This window comes from Ictalurus furcatus, chromosome 22 (genome assembly GCF_023375685.1).
Source record: "Ictalurus furcatus strain D&B chromosome 22, Billie_1.0, whole genome shotgun sequence".
NCBI lineage: Eukaryota > Metazoa > Chordata > Actinopteri > Siluriformes > Ictaluridae > Ictalurus > Ictalurus furcatus.
The window spans coordinates 4,981,000-4,996,406 of record NC_071276.1 but is presented as its reverse complement, the minus strand read 5'-3'; the positions used below and the strand labels follow the sequence as shown (position 1 = coordinate 4,996,406).

General features: G+C 40.6%; 1 protein-coding gene across 1 annotated transcript in view; it reads left to right on the top strand.

Moving 5' to 3' along the window:
• The window catches only part of svopa (SV2 related protein a), a 38,966-nt gene that overhangs the window by 20,102 nt on the left and 3,457 nt on the right, over positions 1-15,407 (top strand). The window contains exons 3-14 of the mRNA XM_053610772.1: positions 870-955; positions 4,239-4,337; positions 7,490-7,561; positions 8,898-9,022; positions 9,809-9,872; positions 10,170-10,295; positions 10,405-10,533; positions 11,577-11,650; positions 12,544-12,620; positions 12,774-12,878; positions 13,377-13,488; positions 14,498-14,579. Coding sequence (XP_053466747.1) covers positions 870-955; positions 4,239-4,337; positions 7,490-7,561; positions 8,898-9,022; positions 9,809-9,872; positions 10,170-10,295; positions 10,405-10,533; positions 11,577-11,650; positions 12,544-12,620; positions 12,774-12,878; positions 13,377-13,488; positions 14,498-14,579 — 1,151 coding nt within the window. The remainder of the gene's footprint in view (positions 1-869; positions 956-4,238; positions 4,338-7,489; positions 7,562-8,897; positions 9,023-9,808; positions 9,873-10,169; positions 10,296-10,404; positions 10,534-11,576; positions 11,651-12,543; positions 12,621-12,773; positions 12,879-13,376; positions 13,489-14,497; positions 14,580-15,407) is intronic.

The window sequence follows — 15,407 nt, the reverse complement described above, 5'->3', positions numbered from 1 at the left end:
TAAAGGATTAGCATTATCATTAAAACTAACAAGAGTAAGTGAACAACTAAGCACACCAGGGAGCATGGTTTAGAACTGCAGTGCTTAACACATTGAAGACCTCCTGAAAAGAAGCAAACAAGACACAGGTGAGAAACTCCACACAGGTACTAATAATAATCAGGGGAGATGACTGAAGCAGTTACTTGAGAAAAACAGACTTAATAGGAAGGTTACATTTATCTGGAACATAGCCATTGAGGCTGCTGACAAAGATTGTTATTTAACTATAGTTTAAAAGGAAAGAAGGCCAATAATGTGCTCATCCAAATGTAATCAGTTAGTCAATATTAATAATCAAGATATGTTTGGTGTCTGAAGCTTGTTTCTTAAGTTTTGCATTAGAGCTACAAGGCTAATGTAGCTAACAAGAAAGAGACATACATAGCATTTAGCATTCATTAACAGAGTATGTTTAACAGAGTATGTTAGTATGTGGTTTCTGACACACTGTTTATCTATCTCTCTATCTATCTATCAGCTGAATCAAATTGTTCTTTAGGCTGACATCAGATTTGCACACCAGAGTTTGATATTCGAAGTGATTTTGAAGATAAAGATAAGTCTTTTACTTAAACAAGATAATAAGTTTCTTAAATAAGATAATTAATTTCTATTATTAGAAGTAACTACTAGATAGCTGCATTAGCCTAATAGCTCTAGGACATCTGTGATGAAGAAAACATTTTCCTCTGTCCACATTTCCATTATTCTCTTAAGTATTTACAGATGGTAATTAAAACCATAGGCTATATAAAGGTTTCTGCAGAAAATTGTTTTATACTTCTGCTGGATGTATGCTCATTCTTCATTTCTTCATCTGGCTGTAGATACCTTCATGGTGGAAGATGCTGTGGAAGCCATTGGCTTTGGTCCATTTCAGTGGAAGCTTTCTGTCCTCACAGGCCTTTCCTGGGTAAGGCTGGCTTCCTTGGCTCTTTTTGCTCCTAAAAACAACATTTCCAATGAGGTTTAATGCCAAATTAATGAGAACTCTTAACAGTAGTGGAGACTTTGTTGGACTCAAAGTTCCAAAATGCAATGCATGTATATGTCACAGTGATCTACGAGATGACATGATGGTTTTGACTGCTGTATTAGCAAGGAAGTTAAAGCTTTGCATGCTGATCTGTTTAATCAGAGTGTACACATAAGGAGACGTGAGGGCTGGCTAGGGCACTGCCTCCTTTAGGTAAAGATTAAGCAAGGGCTAATGCTACATTCACTCAGCTTCCCAATGTGAACACGGCCGTCTGAAGTCGGAAATTCATTAAGGGGCTGTGTCCTCTCCTCATCTTTTGTCTTCTCTCAATGTCTATTAAAAATCTGTACTTAAAGTGTTGTTTCATTAGTGCTTAATTTATTTTCAAAGTGGATGTGACGATTCACTGTTAATAGTGCTGAAGTTTGCTATAAAAAAAAACCTTGCATTGATTACTGAAATTGTTATTACCTGGTATTTAAGCAAATTTAAATATAAACAGAAACTCAAAAGCCTGTTAAATAACCTTAAATCATGCTGTTATTTCTTGTTCTTACTTTTCACTATGAGCACCGCCATGTTGAAGTGACGTCACAGAATCGCAACTCTGAGAAATCAGAGCTCTCAAAAAACTTCCTGTGCAAACTTCAGTTTATGCAATTGGAAGCTTCCCAGTTCCCACTAGGTCAGGAATATAGCATAAATCCGACTGGCACCGCTATCAGCAGGTAGCTGAACGGCACTGTGGGTAATCTAGGAAACTGTTACCCAAAGTGAAAACAGACCAACATGAAAATCTATATTAAGACATTAAGAAATTTCATTGCCACTGAAGACCGTTTTACTTTTTTTATTTATTTATTTATTTTTTTTTTTAATGGCATTAGGCAGACGCTCTTATCCAGAGCGACTTACATGTATCTCATTTATACAATTGAGCAGTTGAGGGTTAAGGGCCTTGCTCAAGGGCTCAACAATGGTAGCTTGATCTCCTGACCTTCTGATCAGTAACCCGGAGCCTTTAACCACTGAACCACTACTGTTTTATATTTATAAATGTCAGTATGCAAGTTGTTCAAGATGGATTTTTCCTTCACTGTTTTCAACTAGTGTTTCTATTGCAGCAGACTGTTTAAACAAATATGTATTTTAACGATAAACACAAACATCAGGGTATTGTTCAGCCTGACCTGTTTAGTTCTTTTCTTAGCAAAGAATTTGCAAACACCCTTAAGTAGGAATGTACCTAGTGCCACCTTGTGTTACCTACTGTATTGCACCCCAATACAGCAATAATGGCATTTTCTTTCCCCCTGTTTTTTGTTCTAACCTGTCACGAATCAAGGATCGACTCGGAAGCAATCGCAGTATATAACATTTATTTAAACAATCAAAGAACAAAACAAAGACACTAAGACAACTAGGCAAAATACTGTGGCATGAAACAAAACACGGGAACATGGAACACAAAAGTCTAAGACAACAAAAGACAGAGAAACAGTGCAGACAATGGCTATATATACACAAGAGTGCTCATTAACAGAAATGTGAATCAGGTGCAGGTGGTCATGTGACATGTAGTGCAGTGGCTGATGGGAACTGGAGTCCAGCGTTTCCTGATACATGACATAACCTATGATTAATTGGACTGCTCTCAATTTTAATTGCTTAACTGCTACTACTCCCATCAGGTCAAAGTTACACAAATAATATCACAATAGGGTGTCACACTATAGAAGTGACTTTATGTAAAATTGTTGTGTTCATTTAATGCATATAACATATCAAATTGTGGAGTTGTGTATTCTGAGTATTTTCTGGACAAAGGCAGTAATGCAGGCCCGCTGAGTGGTCTAAAAGATTAGGATGGCTTAGAATGTACAGGTATGTCCAATAAACACCTCAATTTCCTTAAAAAAGTGGTTCAACATTGTAATGTATTTAATATTCATAATAATTATATTAATAATGTCATGGCCTAGTCTAGGTTAGGCCGCACAAACCAGCTCGGAATTCAAGGGAATTTGACCTTTAAATAAGGGAAGCCAGGAATAAAACAACCAGGTTTTTGTTAAAAAGTTGTGGTATATTGTAACAATTATGTACATACATATTATATTTTATACACAATTATATACAAAGACCCAAACACCAGACATACCTTCAGGGTGGGCCAAGGCCAAAATAATAAACAAAAGGATTCTTTTGTTAGGTAGCTAGCTTACCTAAAAGGAAAATAACAATATACAAGGATACTTCCCTAACTACCTAAGCCAAAAGGACCCTCAGAGAGGACCCACAGAGACAAAAGGACCCTCTCCCAAAAGAAATGGCAGCCACACCCCTACTGCCGGTGAACCAAGTGAATCATATATACAATGGAGAAGAATATACATAAAAAGATACAGGGACAACCAAACTCAAAGTCAAAAACCAGACAAGAGTCAAAACCAGAACAGCAGTCAGAATACAGAATTTTGATAGCCACAAGGGCAAGCAACATGAACCAAACAATCTCCTAACAACAGATCACACCATTCTCACTCCTCTTCCTCTTTAAATATTGCCGTCAATCAGTGATGTCATCCTGGGAGACGGGAGCAAGGCAGGCTAGGGCAGGCTAGAAACTCTGGGAGGGAGTTTGGACCTGCACACAAAATATGGCACAGCACACAAAAAAACTTCCCATTCTAAAGATTAGTGGGTTGTAACAATAAGTTTAATACTAATTATACTTTTCTTCTAGATTTCATAGTGATATTTTAGTGGTGGAAATACTCACAGTGGTTCTTAAAGTGGGGATGTATGGACTGAGGGTCAGTGATTTTTAAAAATTTTGTTACAGTGGTGGAACAAAACATTTTTTGCTAAAGTGGTTGTACCGCTTTAATAGGAACAAATGTATCCCTGTCCATTCATGTAATTATGCTGGTATAAAATAAGTCAATCATGTTGTTGCAGCAGCAAACAGTCATGCAGATACAGGCCAAAAGGTTCAGTTAATGTTCATATCAAACATCAGAATGAGGAAAAAAAAATTCCTCAATGAATTTGACCGTGGAATGGTTGTCAGTGCCAGACGAACTGGTTTGAGTATTTCATAATCTGCTGATCTGGGATTTTCACACACTATTTTCTAGAGTTCACACGCAATGGTGCAAAAATCCAGTGGTGTGTACTGTGTTTTTTTTTTCTTTTTTCTTTTTCGTGTGTGTAGATGGCAGATGCTATGGAGATGATGATCCTCAGTATCTTGGCCCCTCAGCTGCACTGTGAGTGGAGGCTCCCCAACTGGGAGGTAGCACTGCTCACTTCGGTAATTATAATGATGACAATGAATGAAGGAGGAGGGTGTGTGTGTGTGTGTGTGTGTGTATTTTCTGCCCTCTTATTTAATTCTATTTATATTATTCTCTAGTGGCAGCTCGTTTTTTTTTCTTTCCTCTGCCTGCCTTCATCCTCTTCATCTTCTGTATTTCTTCCCTTCATATTTCTTCCCGCCTCCCTCCCTCTTCGTTTTCCTCTTTATCTTTTGTAGGGAATTTAGCCTGCAGAGGGTGGAGCACAGACACACAGGAGGCCATTTTAGTGTGGTTTGTGGAGGGATCTTTATTTAAGACGGACGGTGAGGGGAGTGCGGGTGCATGTGTGTGTTGAAGTGTGATTGGGCGGTGAGGGGTTCAGCCGTCGGCGGTTACAGCCCCGCCGCCACGTGCCCTCTGGCCATCCGAGCTCTGCTTCAGCGCCACCACGGCAGTCGCGGGAGGAGCGATCTTTGTTTCCTGTGCGCCGGCCGCCGGCCTGTTGGCCCTTCTTCATAAGGTCTGAGAGGGGGGAAGCTATAGAGGAGAAGTTAGGCATGAACCTGCGGTAGTACCCCGCCAACCCCAAGAAGGCACATACCTGTTTCTTTGATGTGGGCCGGGGTAGTCCTTCACGGCCTCGATTTTCTTCGCCTGTGGCTTCAGCATACCCCGGCCAATATGGTAGCCCAGGTACTGTGCCTCGGTCAGCCCTAGGTGGCATTTCTTGAGTTTGGCTGTCAGCCTGGCCTTCCAGAGTTCCTTCAGAACCTCCCCCAGGTGAAACAGGTGGTCCGACCAAGTGGAGGAGTGGATAACTACGTCGTCTAGGTAGGCAGCTGCGAACATACGGTGGGGTCACAGGACAATGTCCATCAGCCGCTGGAACATTGCGGGCGCCCCGCGTAGCCCGAAGGGGAGAACCCGGTACTGCCAGTGACCGGTGGCTGTGCTGAAGGCCGTCTTCGGTCTCGCGTCCGGTGCCAGCGTGACTTGCCAGTAGCCTTTTGTTAGGTCCAGGGTAGATATGAACCGGGCCTTTTTGCTCGAGGACTGTGTACGGGCCTTGCCACTGGGCCAGGAACTTGCAGGAGCTGCTGGGCACTAGTAGGAGCACCCGATCACCCGGTTGGAACTCCCGAGGCTGCGTGGGATGGTTGTACACCCTTTTCTGTTTTTCCTGGGCAGCTCGCATGTGCTCCTGAACTATCAGTCGATGACTAAGCGGAATGGGGACGGTTGCTCTTCCCACACTTAGCGGGCCACGTCCAGCAGTCCTCGAGGTCGCCGTCCGAAGAGGAGCTTGAAGGGGGTGAAGCCCGTGGACGCCTGGGGGCACTCCCGGACGGCAAAGAGCACGTAGGGAAGGAGGAGGTCCCAGTTCCTTCCTTCCTTGTCTACCACCTGGCGTAACATCTGTTTTAGTGTCTGGTTGAATCTCTCAACCAGTCCATCGGTTTGCAGGTAGTAGACAGACGTCTTGAGGTGTTTCACCTGTAACAGCCAACACAGATCAGACATTAGTTTGGAACCAAAAGGCATACCTTGGTCGGTCAGAATGTTCTTTGGGATCCCACACAACTGAACAGGAGTACCAGTTCTCTGGCGATGTTGCGGGAGGTGGCTTTGCGCAGTGGCACCGCCTCGGGGTACCGGGTGGCATAGCCCACGATGACGAGTATGTACTCGTGGACTTGGAGAGCGGCCCTACGAGGTCCATGCCATTCCTTTCGAAGGGGACGCTGATGATGGGAAGTAGGATCAGGGGCACTGGCAGGGGTTTCCTGGGGCGGTACGCTGACACTGAGGGCACTGTTGACAAAAGGCCCGGACCTCTGTGTCCATCCCGGCCACGTGAAGCAGTCCTTCAGTTTTTCTCCGGTGTTTCGGGCCCCCAGGTGGCCCCCGACCGGATGGGTATGGGCCAGGTGCAACAGTGTTTGGGTTCGGGTCTTGGGGAGTGCCAGGAGGTCCACGTTTTCCCCTCTGCGCTGGGTTCGGTGGTATAGAAGACCTCCCCTGACTAGAAAGTAGGAGGTGAGTAGCCTGTGTTCTGGGTTTTGGACGACCCCGTCAATCTGCCGCACCTGGGCCCAGCAATGCTTCAGGCGGTCATCCTCTTTCTGCACCCGGCCGAAGTTCCCCTGCAGGCTCACATGTTGAAATACAGAGGAGAGTGGGTTAGGGTGTGTGTATGACTTACCTTCAGCCGGGGTGTTCTTCTTGCCCCGGGCCAGGTAGGCCGGCTGGGCTGGGGCCTCCTTCCTTCGCTGGGCTGGTTTCGGTGGGTCTGGAGTGTGGGGGCCCCCTCCGGCAGGCCCGGAGTCTTGAGCCTCCTTCGGCGTCCCCGATCCAGTTTCATCGGCCTGGACTCCTCCTGGGGTGTCCCGTAGGCGGGGCGCTTTCGGATGACCTCTTTTCCTTTGACAGTGCGCTGGCAGTCAGGCTGATGTGGCGGCTCTCTTCTGGGCGGGTGTGTTTGTGTGTGTGTGTGGGGAAGTGCGATCGGGCGGTGAGGGTCTTAGCCGTCTGCGGTTACAGCCAGGGGGCGGAGCCTGCACTCGCGTCGGACTCGTCTGAAAACCAGAGAAACACACAACAGCGATTAGCGAACATGCACGTGTCATAACAATTGCCTAACACACGACAGATACTTGCGCACATGTTCGGAGATTCGTCTTTCCCCCCTTGTGACTGGAATATCGCCCTTTTATATTCTCCCCTCACTTGCTGGATGGTGGAATTCTTCCGTGCAGTGCACCATTCACAAGCCGTGGGTGTGTCGGCGGCCCCGCCCCACCGCCACATGCCCTCTGGCAGTCCAAAATATTGGTGGCACTGACGCAGAGCTGTCTCTTCAGCACCACCGCGGCAGTTGCAGGAGGAGCGATCTCTGTTTCCTGTGCGCCGGCCACTGGCCTGTCACCACACTTTGTATATCTCTCTTTTCATTTCCCTTCTTTTACTTTGTCATTTTCTCCCTATCTTCTCTAGATCTGCTTTTCATTCTTTTTCATTCATTATATCTCCATTTTCTCCAACTTCGTTCCTCTCCTAATCCTTTTCATCACTCTATGTGTCTTGTTTGTGTGTCTGTCTTTTTCTTCACTATTTATATCTCCCCTCTCTCTCTCTCTCTCTCTCTCCCTGTGTGTGTCTGCTCTAGGTGGTGTTTATTGGCATGATGATCAGCTCTTCATTATGGGGAAACATATCTGATAAATACGGGCGAAAAACAGTGAGTATCATTAGTATATTACATATAATATAATATTTTAACCAAATGTAAATAATCATCATTTGCAGGGATTCTCAGTCAAGTACACTGTTTAGGGTCATGTTCAGAATGATATTGCCTCAAAATATTTAGTGTTTTTCTTTCCTTTATTTCTTCATGCCTTTTATCTATTTTATGCCTTTTGTCCTATTATAATATGGAGCTGAAATCTGGAAGGACAGTTTCACAGTTGGTCACCACCTGCCTTTCAGCCTACCTGTTATGTGGTCAAGGTGGTTTAGTCCTGCTAGGTTTGAAGTGTCAAAGAAATTTTGTACAGTTAATGCCAGTAAGTCATTTCAGGTAACTAGGAGTGGAAAAAACACTTAAAATGTAAGAAAATTCATGTCAGATTTTAAGAACACAAAAAGGCAGCTGTTTCTTTTTTGAAGAGATGGAGGCTGATGTCATAGGTTTGAAATTTTGGTTAAAGAAAGAACAGAATTTATCAAGTGCTCATAGAGCTCATCTCTCAACGTTGTCTGTATCAAAACTAAACTGGCTTTTCTGTTCCCCATGCACTTTCAGTCAGGGTGCTAGTGGTTAACGTCCTCCGACTTTGAGGGATTTTTCTAATCTGGCCTGGCCAGGCATCATGATGGGAATTCCAGCTCTTTTCCATCTGGCTAAACTCTCCAATAAGATATGACTCTTTTGCTACCAAACTGCTCATTGCCCTTTTACAAAAAACAACCAAACATACAAACAAAAAAACTGGACATTACAGAACCTTGAATAAGTATCCTCCACTAAAATGAACTTACTTTGGATATATATCATGAATCTACACAAACTATAAAACCAAAATAGTTTGCAAAATTGTGCCTGCACAAGTATTCACCTCTGTTGCGATGAAATCCCTAAAATAGTTCTGGTGTAAGCCATCAGAAGGTACAAAATAAGTTGAACCAAGTCGACCTGTGTGCAGTTAAAGTGTCTCAATATAAATTCCTCTGTTCCTGTTTGTTGGAGAACATACCTAAACAAACAGCATTATGAAGACCAAACGTGGAAGAGACGTTTAAATACCTGGTTATGTTGCCTTTGCTATGCATTCCTTACAGTATGCTGTGTGTGTATGTGATTGGATGTGGAATTGTCCATGTCATGTTTGTCAGAGTGTTTATTTTGGAGGACTAAATGAATCTTTATGTCCCAAACCTGAAAATTTGATGCTACAGCCCTGTCCATTAAAGTGCTGATGGGTTTACAATAGTTTTCTATATAAATACAATTTGCATATGTCATGCGTGTGTGCGTGTGTGCGTGTGTGTGTGTGTGTGTGTGTGTGTTTCAGGGTCTGAAGATGAGTGTTCTGTGGACTCTGTTCTATGGCATCCTCAGTGCATTCGCCCCTATTTATGGCTGGATTTTGTTCGTCCGAGCTCTGGTCGGTTTCGGTATTGGAGGAGCTCCTCAGTCGTAAGTTTCCATTGCAGTCGTGATGTCAAAACACAGTATTTACTGGAGTGCTGCGATGCAGTGGCTGGCTTTGTGTGTCTCAGAGGAAGCACATGCTAGCCCTCACCCTCTCTGGTTGGTAGCTGTCGCGTGCTAGGAGAAGTAGCTAGTGGGTGAAAATTGGCCAAATTACCAAATTTGTTTTTGATAAGAGCAGCTCTGACTGTAGCTTCAGCAAATCACAGGTTTACATGAATAAACTTGTTCTAATAGCTTCCTAGTTTTACAGTAACAAATTCCACAGGGACTTGTATGGCAGTATGCACCACACAACAATTTTTTAAAAAAATGAAAAATGTGGTGTTACTCAACAAATAAAAACATTTAATTGCTGTTATTGTGATATTTTCTGTAAGGAGACATGTATTTAGCATTTATGCATGGAGTCTCCAATGTGGATTTTCAGTTTTTAAGTTTTGTTGTCTCTTTGCAGTGTGGACTCTCCATGATTACTGCTGTTTTTATTAAATATGAACACACTTTCCTTGTAGTAGTGAATACTGGGCATTGTACCTTTTCTTTCCCTTCTGTTTATCATCTTTATTTTATTTTTTACATCAGAATTTCTAATACTTATACACTTTAAATAATTCAAGCTGGAATAAGGAGGACCTGTCTCTAGAACTGGATATATTTGAAAACATTTTGGACTTATCTGCTGCATTATTTATTTATTCATTTATTGCAATGCAATATAATATTTACAGCAAGATAACTTCAATTTTTTTTTCTTTCTCTCTTTTTCAGAGTGACACTGTATGCGGAGTTTCTGCCCATGCGCTCCCGAGCTACATGCATTCTGCTCATTGAGGTGTCATCGTTTTATATTGCCCTTAACCTTATACTGTATCTGTCCCATTAGGACATGTATGTGTTATGTACATTATTCAAAATTTCAGTATTTTCAATTCAGTTTTAACTGCAGAGAAAAATCTTATATGAACTTGTCCCATTTATTTTTAAGTAAATCTACACTTTATTATAAATTCAAATGGTAACTCGTGTACGTGCCTAACACACAACAATCAGCATTAATTGCTGTCTTAATACTTTTAGACTCGGGCTTTTGGCCTTCTATACAAGTTTGTGTTTGTGTGTGTGTGTGCAGGTGTTCTGGGCCCTGGGCACAGTGTTTGAGGTGCTGCTGGCGATCTTGGTCATGCCGACGTTGGGCTGGCGCTGGCTACTCGCTCTGTCCACAATCCCACTCTTCATCTTCGCCATCCTCTGCTTTGTACGTTCTGCTACTGCACTGCCAAAAGCACACAACATAAGAAGGCACCGTATTTCATGTGTGTGTGTGTGTGTGTGTGTGTGTGTGTGTGTGTGTACGTAATCTGCAGTGGCTGCCCGAGAGTGCCCGCTATGATGTTCTGTCTGGAAACCAAGAGAAAGCTCTGAACACACTCAAACGCATCGCTACAGAGAATAACGTCCCCATGCCACTGGGCAAACTCATAGTGGCACGCCAGGTAACTAAACACATCAACTCTATCCTTATCTATCATGTTCAATTCTATACTGTTCTGCCATATGCATTTCTATTCAGTCATATTCATTCCATCCTATTGCTTATTATTCTGCCATAATCGGTTCTATATTGTTGTAATGTTCAATTTTGTACTGTTTTATCATAATTCTATACTTTTCTGCATTATTCTTTTCTATTTGGTCATATTAATTTGATCCTATTGCCATAATTAGTTTTTTTATTGTCATATTCAATTCTGTAGTGCTCTGCCATAATCTGTTCTATACTGTTCTGTCGTCTTCAGTTCTACAGTATATTTCTTTGTCATGTTCAATTCTATACTGTTCTTTCATCCATATTGTCAGTCATATAGTGCTCTGCAATCATCGATCCTGTATTGTTCTGTCATCTGAATTCTATTTGATTCTGTCATTGTTTTTTTTCATTCCGTCACATTCATTCTGTTCTACCTTCATTAATTTATTCTGTCATGTTCAATTCTATACTGCTCTATATTCAGTTCTATACGAACATGTCATATTCAATTAATAATATGCTATTTTGTCATTGTGTTCCATTATACTCTCTTTCTTCACTGCTAGGATTTTATAACGTTCTGTCATGATCAATTCTATGCCACCACCAGGATCAATTCTATACTAGTGTCATATTCTATTCTAAGTGTCAAAGCAACCATGTCTCAGACAGTACGATGCACTGGTTTCGAGTAAGACTGCACCCATAAGAATATTAGTATGGGGGTGTAAAGTTTATTAGTGTTTTTTTTTTTAATTTTATTTTTTTATTATTATTATTTTTTTTAAAGCAGATACAGAGAATCCAGGCAATTATTTAACCACCTTATGTGACTACACCATCATTTCCATATGTACTGTTCTGCTCAGTATTGTTTTAAGTTCATGCCAGTTCCTTACACCTCCTTACACTTTGTATGTCAGATGTCCGCATTTGTGTGTTCTCCCTCTGTCACCATGCTGTTGTAGATCTGCTTTTTAATCTTTCTAATCTTTATCTCCTCATCAGGAAGACAGAGGGAAGATTAAGGATCTATTTTTGCCTCATTTCCGCTGGACTACAGTTCTCCTCTGGTTCATATGGTGTGAAATGCATTACACACACATCCTCACTGTAATTAGAGTATAAAAAGCTCACACCTCTTCTACTATAAGTCTTTGTACAATTACTGTGACTTTCTGTGTTTATATGAAACAACAAATTACTTTTTTTTCCATTTGTTATTGTACATTCCTTTATAAGACAACAGGAAAGTAAAACTGGAATGAACTGCTGTATTATGAAAGAAGGAGAGGGAGAAAGAAAGAGAGAGAGGCAACTGTGAATGGGTACACATTTGTACATGCCCAGGCTTAGTGCAATGATTTTAATTGCCAGTGTGAATAGTTCTCTGAACTACACCTTTTTATTGTTTTCTCTGTCTAATTAGTATATAATTAGTCATGTGACTGAGCTTCAAGGTTTTTCATTTAAAGCTATGGAGATCTTTATGATTGTTTAATTATTTATTACTAAATAATGAAAGTGTGTGTGTGCGTGTGTGTGTGTGTGTGTATATATATATATATATATATATATATATATATTTTATATATATATATACACACACACACACAATGTATACATACATACATATATATATATATGTGTATATATATATATATATATATATATATATATATATATATATATATATATATATATATATATATATATATATATATATATATATAATTTTTCATTTCAAAATAAGACTGTGTCTTAACAACATCACTTAAAGCTAAAGTGGGGTCCATGAAATTGCAGAGCCCTTTTGTTAAAGTGCCTAAATAGTTTTACAGTTAAAGAGGGTTGCTGACTAGAAAATGAATGTGAACCCCTGACGTAAAAGAAGTATATGAACATTTGACAAGATTTGGACATGTAGCTATATTATGACATGCAGCTTTAAAACAAAATGTTCTATATGTTTCAGGTTCTCTAATGCGTTCTCCTACTATGGCCTTGTACTACTGACCACAGAGCTTTTCCAGGAGGGCGGCGCCTGTGGACGTGAGTCCTGATTTCTCATGATTGACAGCTGACCAACGTCTATTTTTCATCAATATTCATTCATATTATTAAGGACTTTCGTACGGATAATCCAGATCAAGCAACAACAAACTGAGCTTTGAATATTAAATGCGGTTCTTTGCCTCCCCCTAGAGACTAACGGCAGTAAAACAGAGCTGAGGTGTAATCTGGAGTGCAAGTACTTGAACTCCGATGATTACAAAGACCTGTTGTGGACAACGCTTTCAGAATTCCCAGGTAAATCTGGGAATCTTCTGCTGGAATTTATGGCCTTGTCGTCATTTCCTTCTGAAAGTTTCTCAGCACTGATGAATCACAGACAGACTACTAAAATAAGATGTACCTTTATTGATCCCCCGTAGGGGAAATTCAAGAAAAGGTACCATCCATGTAGAGATGCTGGGGATTGAACCCAGGGACTCATACATGCAAAGCATGCACTCTACCACTGACCTACATCCTTGATAAAATTTACTTGCAAATAATCTCTCCCAGTGTCCATGATAACAGTATTACATGCAATTGATATCATGGTTTATACCATAGTGCTGTGGAATTCTCTGTTCTTATTGGTCAGAAGGTATTGATCACTTTTCTGTAAAAGCAACCCTGACAGTAGTACCAGCTGTAAGGCAAATCACAGGCTTATATTACTGGATTTTTGATTACTGGCACATGCCAGTGTAATGCCTACACTGCACTGAAGCAGATTTACTCATAGTTAATGTGTTGCAGGTCTTCTGGTGACATTGTGGGCGATCGATAGGCTGGGTAGGAGGAAGACCATGGCACTGTGCTTCCTCGTCTTCTCACTCTGCATCGTGCCGCTCTATGCCTGCGTGGGCAGGTACATACCACACACACTTATTTTTCTTTATTTCTTTCTGTCCATCCAACTCATCTAGTCCTTATGATTGGATTGGCAAGAATTGCAATTATGGCTAATTAAGAAATGTAAACTTTTGGCTGTATTAAATGTAAAGTCCAACTGTTTTTGGTTAAATCTCAGATTTTTTTTTTTTTTAAATGTAGGAGGACGGCCAACATTTTTCACAATCTTTGAGTGTATTTACATTTACTGCATTTACATAACAAATATAATATTGCTTTGAAATGGCTTCAATGCCTGTCATGACTAGCGAAGGAGGTGTGGGCTCTGTGACTGAGAGTCCATCAATTCCAGACAATATTCTAAATTTGTTTCATTTTATAGGACTTTTAGCATTGGACATTGTCATAAAGCAGCTTTACAGAAAACAAGATGTGTATACATACACAGTTTCAATCAAAAAAATTTTCAACCCCCACTGCAAATCAAGTTTACTGTCAAAATTTACAGACTTTCAGCTGTTTGCAACGAACAAATCAAACAAAAGCAATTCAAATAGTTCAACAAAATGAATGACATGGTTTCCCCAAATTCAACTTAAAATGCAACTTATAATGACTTATAATGTCTCAAAATAATTTCAATCTCCAAATAATAAGTCTCCAGTGGAATAGTTTTGAGACTGGAGAAGTCATTATAAGTTTGTGTGTTTCAATTCGTTGTGTTTCAATTGCTTTTGTTTGATTTGTTCATTGCAAACAGTTGAAAGTCTGTGTGTAATAAATAAATAAATAAATAAATAAGATTTCACTGCAATCACATGACTTGGGCTGAAATGTTGGGATTTAATATTTAACAAGGACTCCACGTTTTTGGATTTCTGAAACTGATCAATTTTCAACGATTTGGGCTTTTAATGTTTGTTTAAACGCACTCGAATACTAGTTACACCCCCTATTAAAAGTAGGACAGCAGTTCAAAGCAGCAATGAAACAGTTCTGGTTGTGTGTGTGTGTGTGTGCTGTAGGACGTCTTTAACAGTGCTGATCTTTATTGCGAGGGCATTTATTGCTGGAGGTTTCCAGGCAGCCTACGTTTACACACCTGAGGTACGTTTTGTCACACACACATTGCACACTCCTCATGTCCTCATATTTCCTTTATCAAACTTAACTAACATTTCACTGAGCTTTATCCTGATGTTGAACTATGACCCGAGTTCATTCAGCTCTGCTGTAAAAGCCAACAGGGTTGAATATTGGCTAATATGAGTGCAGTCTGGCTTTTACAACTGCAGACCCAGATCAATTTATTGTAGGTGTGTAAATGGATTACACACAGATATATTTAGCTAGACTAAGATTTTTCAGTTGCACTTTATACCCACAAAATCATTGTTTGTGCCTTTTTGCTTTCTAAATCTTCTAAATGTATATACTGTACACTATTTGGCCAAAAGTATGTGGAAACCCGATCATCATAACCATATGTGCTTTGTGAACATCCCATTCTAACAATGGTCCCTCCTTTGCTGTTATAAACTCCACTCTTCTGAGAAGGCTTTCTGCTAGATTTTGGAACATGGCTGTGAGGATCTGTGTTCATTCAGCTATAAGAGAAAAGTGAAAAGGGAGAAATTTGCATTCAAAGATTTCGCTCCAGTTCCACTGACGCACCAGTGTGTTGTCTAAATACAACTACTATTTATTTATCTCATGTTATTTAATTTAATATGCAACAAATAAGATATACAAATAAATAATATTTTATGTTAAAAATGACCAAAACAATTATTGGTTTATGATGGGAAGTGAGTTCTTAACCAGGTCTCATTGTGTGAGGAAATCACACTTACTGTAGATCGCATTATTTTAGACATCTTAAGGTAGACTGACTTTTTTTTTTTACCACCACTTTAAAGAGGCTCTTTAACCATT